The 6,000-nt window shown below is 40.6% G+C and overlaps 1 protein-coding gene across 1 annotated transcript; it reads right to left on the reverse strand.

Annotated features, from left to right (window-relative positions):
- Positions 1-2,326: 2,326 nt before the first annotated feature.
- On the reverse strand, positions 2,327-6,000 carry LOC103874122 (serine/threonine-protein kinase/endoribonuclease IRE1a). Its single transcript, XM_009152541.3, has 7 exons — positions 5,617-6,000; positions 5,300-5,540; positions 3,846-5,041; positions 3,532-3,704; positions 3,143-3,389; positions 2,755-3,058; positions 2,327-2,669 (listed from the first exon to the last, which is right to left on the reverse strand). The coding sequence occupies exons 1-7, from the start codon at positions 5,754-5,756 to the stop codon at positions 2,523-2,525; spliced, it is 2,448 nt and encodes an 815-aa protein (XP_009150789.1). The 5' UTR covers positions 5,757-6,000; the 3' UTR covers positions 2,327-2,522.

Genomic DNA, 6,000 nt, shown 5'->3' on the forward strand with positions numbered 1-6,000 from the left:
TGTTATCCTAAACCTCTAAAACTGAAGAACCGAAAAGACCGAAACAGAACTGAAAAGCCCAGGGCTAGTTATACCCGTGAATGACATAAAATACATATTTATATGTTAGAGAACTTTTTTTTTTTTGAGAACCGAAAAAATAAATAGTTAGTCGTTGATCATATTCATATCTCCCCAAAATTTAGTAAAAAATTGAAGTAGAAACAAATAAAGAATAAAAATCACTCAAATTAAAACGAACCAAGGAATGAAAATAGGATATACAGTATATCATTTGTAAGCCAAAAATAGGATAAAAAATTTCCCACGTCGTCAACCTTTGATATTCAAGTTCCTCATCTGAGCTTCAATATGTTCTGTGTCCCGAGATTCAGCCACAGATGTTGCATCCATTGTTGAGCAGTAGGTCGTTTCTCAGGCGCAAAAGCAAGAATCGGGCAAAGAAAATCCGCAAACTAAAGTGTTACCTTCCTAGGCATTTTCCCTAAGAAACAATAATTAATGGAAACAAGAGCCAAAAAAAAGAGGATCCCTATTGTGAAAGAGCCAGAGCAGGTCCTGGGCAAAGCGAATGTTTCATTCCAAAATTTTCAGAGGAATTAGATTCCCAGATTTGTAAAAAAATAAGATTTTGTTGAAACTTTTACTAAATCGCCCATAGCCCTAAAATTTCATGGTCAGTCCTTGAACCCTTAAAGCAGCTGTAGAATTTAGTTTCAGTTCCAATTTTATTGCTCCAATTCTAATCTATAGACATGAACATACATTCCTCCATTCTAAGCAAAACATCAGAGAATGTAAGAGAATAAAAAGTGTTTTCCTGTTTTAGAGACGGTAAAGAACTCTCCTCTTCTCTGGTTTGACCTCAGAAGAGAGAGAGAAAACATGAGATGAGCATATAGTTGATGAAACACTCATAAAGTGGCATTTAATACGCATACGTGCACAACACGCAGAGCACTAGTTTCTTCCTTAAACAAACTGCAATGGTTGTTAAACTAGAGAGTAGAGTGACAAAATCCAGAACCATGATCCCCACAAACTCAGAACTATGTATTTTTTTCTGAAAGATTTAATTCATAAGAAGCCAAGATCTTGCACCAAAACAGATCACACTAATGGTTACAGGGAACCATAAGGAGAAAAAAAAACATATTTATGAATTCGAATACTGCATTTAAGATCTTGTTGGCAAAGTAAAACGAGAGATAGTATAAGAGCGGAGAGAAGCGTACAGAAGTGCGAGTATCGTAGGCAAGCCAAACGGTGGAGAACTGGCCCCAACCGAGTTTTCTCTGAGCGATGTAACGTCCGCCGGAAAACTGGTCTCCGATTCTAACGGCGTGATATCCACCTTTACGGTAAGCATCGAAGCCCTCATGTTCTTCATCTGATCCAGACGAGGATGAACACGACATTTCTCTTCTCTCTTTCCCTGTCTGAATTCCACAGCTTGATCCGAGGTTTGTGGATTATGTTTTCAAAGTTGTGGATTTTTGAATAAAAAAGAGAGAGGAAGCACTCAGAATGAGTTGTGACCTCAAAAAGTGGAGGAGACTCTCTCCACTCTTTGCTATGTCTTGTCTTTTTTTTCTTCTAATTGATGGATGGGTGCTTCAAACATTTTCCCATTTTAATGTTGTACATTTCTCCATTTTGCCCTTTTCTCATGGTGTTGTAATGTTTTTGGCTCTCCTTTTCTCCTTAAGCTCTCTGCTTTAAACAGATTTTCAGAACAACCATCTTTTGTTTAGACCGTTCTTTGTATTTGTTGCAGATGCAGTACCATGACCTCAAACAAGGTTGTCACTGCCTTCAGCTTTAAGTTTTTACTATGTCCTGCAATAAGCTGAGACAAATACATCAGTAAACTCCACCCAGAAGACTCAAGGACAATACCATTCGTAAGAAAAACAACCAAGCCATCTGAAAATCACCATTCAACAATTTTTCAAGCAACGGATTGTAGTTTTTTCAGCAATCAATAAACTGTACCTAGCGCATAGTACCTTTTTAGCAAGGTGTTACAAGCTACAACATCGACTTTACTTCCTTGGCATTCCACTCTCTCTAAAACCTCGAGTGCCTCAGACACACTGCATAGAACTTCCATTCACCTTAGTTACCGTCACAACATCGGGAACAAGACCCAAACTATGAAGCATTTTTCCAGAAGCACCATTGACTGAACCAACTTCTGCAAAGCCCTTCCATTAAAATCATCACCTTGGATCCCACTATCCATCATCTCTCTTTCGTACTGATCCTGCATATTAAAACAAAAATTCGCAAGTACTCTCTCTCTGCTAGATTCTACGAAAACAAACATTAAAATATACAAATCTTATTCTTTGTTGCATAATGTCATTTGAAACACAAGCCTTACATGAGATATATTATGTTTACATAGATTAGTAACGCACACAGCAATCAATTTAGATAGATAGCAGTTAATTTTATGTTATATGTAGCAACAACAAACATGGATTACAAACAAGGGCTGGAGAGCGGATTGGTTTATATTACATGTTGTTGCATTTGAAGTACTTTCTGAATACTTCTTCTTCCTTGCAATGCACAGAGATGACTCTGTAGACTTCAATCAGCAATTTCGGAAACCGAACAGAAAAGTACTGGTCGAATCCTTCTGGAACCGTTCCGACAAGTTCCTAAGACATTTAAAAAGTTTCAAAATAACCAGTTTAACCTCATGTGCCTTACAGTCTTTTGAGGGTTTTGCTTAAAAAGACAAACCTGGATCTCTGAAGGAAGTTCTCGGTGATGATTCAATTTGTTTCTGATGACACGTAACAAGTCACGGATACTGTCATACTTGTAACGCCTGTATCGTCCGATGTTAGTAATGAAGATAGGCTCTAGCTTTTCATCCCACTTCCCTCCTATAGCCACTGGAGCTGTACTCTCCATTGCTCTCAAGATCTCAGAATCAGCCTCTCTGTTTTCAAGCTCTACTCGGTCACTAGCATCCCGGAGAAAAGACAGTCTCATCTCTGAGTTCCAGAACATTGGATGGAGCAATACTTCTTTAGCACTAGGACTGCAAACATCAGGCACCACATTAAAAATTTTGGGATTTTGTTGAGTGATATTTTGAGTCGTTAGAGAAGAAAATAGCCATTACCGCAAATCAGGGTTTGGATTCAATAAACGAGAGATCAGGTCTGAAGCTTCGGGAACATGCTCTACTAGAAATAAGTCAACTTTGTTCTTCACGATGTTGACATCACGTTCAAGATCGTCTCCAAATGGATGCTTACAACCAGTTACGGAGTAGAAGAGGATGCATCCTAAACTAAACATGTCCACAGCTCGTGTTTGGCGGCCTTGAAGAAGCTGCTCTGGTGCTTGCCAACCAGAACTACCACAACCTGCAATTTTTTAACGGCAGATATATATATATATAAAGGTAGTTTCATAAGCATCGTAAAATGTTCAGCCAACAATCATCCACACGTCTAGACACTAGCAAATGTTTTCTTGTAATTATGTTCTTAACACACAAAAATTTACCTGTGGCAAAATGACCCAAGGATGACATATCCCCAGTTAGACGCTTGCTAATGCCCATATCAGAAAGCTTTGCACTCAAACTCATCCCTTTACTTATCAATACATTTTGTGGTTTCAAGTCCCTATGAACTATTCCCAACTCATGCAAGTGGGCAAGCCCAAAAACTATATCTCTGCATCACAACAGTACAAGCTAATCAGCAAACAAGTTTTTTAATAGCCTACACTTATCAAGGCCATCTCACTAAGGTTGCTACCATTTCTTAGTCCAGGAATATTATGACATATGCATAGAGCCTGAAGCCAAGACTAACCTCATTAGTTTTAGCATGAGAGGAGACGGGTGGCCTCCCACTTTCCACAAATTGTTTCCTTCCGCAACACCACCCTCCAAGGAAACCAGTTTGATCTCATTCGCAGCTTCTGTAGATCCGCTGCTTCCCAAAACTTTAGTCACAGAGAGATTTAAATAGGTTTTGATCAAATCATCTAAACTGCACGCACAACGCTCCAGAGAGAGGTAAACAAAATCCCTGTCATACTCCACACCGTACCACCTAATGATATTCGAGTGTTGATCAGACGCAATGAGGTTCTGAATCTCCTTGAAAGCAACCTCGTGATGGGATCTAACAAGCCGTTTCACAGCTACTGGCCGGCCTTCGTAAACACCCTCAAACACCACAGTCCCGTTACTTCCCTTTGCGATTTCTTTATTCGATACAAACAGCTTACCAATCTTTCTCCCATCAGCTGCACCGTTTGGAGTGTTAGTGAAGCCTAGTAACATTTGACCTCCTTCAATGAGCTCAAATTCTGACTGCCTTGATTTACGGTTCTTCTTCTTTTTGGTAGGTCCAGATTTTGAATTCAAATCACCACCGCTCGACGAAGATCTTTTTATGAAAACAGTGATAACAACAGCACACAGAACAAACAAAGGGACCAATAACTTAACCGGCGACCATCCGAAACCTTTGGCAAACACATCATGTTCCCATAACTTCCTCGACTCTCTGGTTGCTGCAGAGGGCAGCATTTTCGCTTCATAGCCCACTCGCTGATCCTGAGGCACCCTGATGAAAACCCCTGATCTAACGAGCGCACGTATGTCAGTGTGATTCCCACCACACCGCAACGGCATATAGATACCAGTGAGAATCTCAGGACCGAGGTTCTTGTCTCTATTGAAAGCCAAATCGCAGCGCAAATCAGCTCGGAAGTGAGAAACCGTCACGTTCCACACAGGCTTCTGCGAGGTCTTATCAAAATGCTCTAGTTTGGAGTCTGTCCGCGTGATGAGAAGCTGTAGGTTGACCAGATTATCAGCGCTGGTGGGCTTCACCATAACGTTAGTGTTCTTGTTATCTCCTGAAGACTGTGTGGTTTTATAAACATGGAGCAGCCTCCCTGATAACGCATCAACTAGATAAGTAGTAGATGTTTTGGACCCAAGAGTTAGACCATCGTCAGTCACGCGCGGCATCTCCATAAGCAAGTCCTCCATCGTCTGCACTTAATAAAAAAATGTGTGAGATAGAAGTTAAACAGAGTATTTTTTTTTGGTAAAATTAAACAGAGTATTTTGGGGGCCGTAGACGATTTAGTAAAGATTTCAAGAGGCCTAAATTATTAGTAGACGATTTAATAAAGATTTCAAGAGGCTTAAATTATTATTTTTACGAATTTGGGGGCCTATGTATATATAATTTTTTCTAAAATTTTGGGGGGCTTGTGACGAGTGTTTCATCCGGCATTGCTTTCATACCTTTCTAGTATAGCCATCATCAGTGGGAGTAACCTCAGAGTAGTTGTCTATATACTCAACAACGAAGGCTTTGCTTATCTCAGTAGCGTTCTCTGTGTTGTTAACAACACTTAGAGGAGCCTGATAGGAGGAATGAATGGGCGATCCTGATGAAAAGGACCAGATTGGTTTGTTCGATGGGTGCATGATTAAGGACACTTTCCCGGAGAGATCCACGACAAGCTCCGTGTTTGGTTCTTCACTGATTACAAAAGACAGAAGACACATCACAACCAATAACAGAAAGCAAAACATCATTATTATAAGATAAAACTCACGAAGACAAGAGCGATCTGCTAGCGGCTCGTCCGTATACGGAGATGAGACTGGAGGATTCAGCGGCGCAAGAAGGCGTCCATGGTGACAGTACTAGCAATAATAGGAGGAAGAGATGGCGGAGAAAGTGGCATCTTGGCATCGTCGGGAGCTTATGGATCAGAGAGGAGACGATGATTGATCTGTGAGAAAGAGAGAGAGAGGAAGAAGAAGAAGAAGAAGATAAGGATTTGAGAATCCTCGGGAGGGGGGAGAAGAAGCTAGGGTTTTGGAATTGACTTGTGGGTAAAGTCAACAGAGAGATGCGAAGCTTGGTCTGAGACTTCGGTTTTGGGATCTCTCTGCCGTCGAGTTTCGTTTCCCCCCTCCCAACTATTAAGCCGCGT

Source organism: Brassica rapa, chromosome A06 (genome assembly GCF_000309985.2).
Source record: "Brassica rapa cultivar Chiifu-401-42 chromosome A06, CAAS_Brap_v3.01, whole genome shotgun sequence".
Taxonomy (NCBI): Eukaryota; Viridiplantae; Streptophyta; class Magnoliopsida; order Brassicales; family Brassicaceae; genus Brassica; species Brassica rapa.

Excerpts from the sequence above, each read along its gene's own strand:
- LOC103874122 (XM_009152541.3), bottom strand. The coding sequence starts at position 5,756 with ATGCCAAGATGCCACTTTCTCCGCCATCTCTTCCTCCTATTATTGCTA. Across the intron at positions 5,042-5,299 it reads ATGATGGCTATACTAGAAAG|ACGATGGAGGACTTGCTTAT; the intron begins GTATGAAAGCAA and ends TATTAAGTGCAG. Across the intron at positions 3,705-3,845 it reads CTCATGCTAAAACTAATGAG|AGATATAGTTTTTGGGCTTG; the intron begins GTTAGTCTTGGC and ends GTTGTGATGCAG.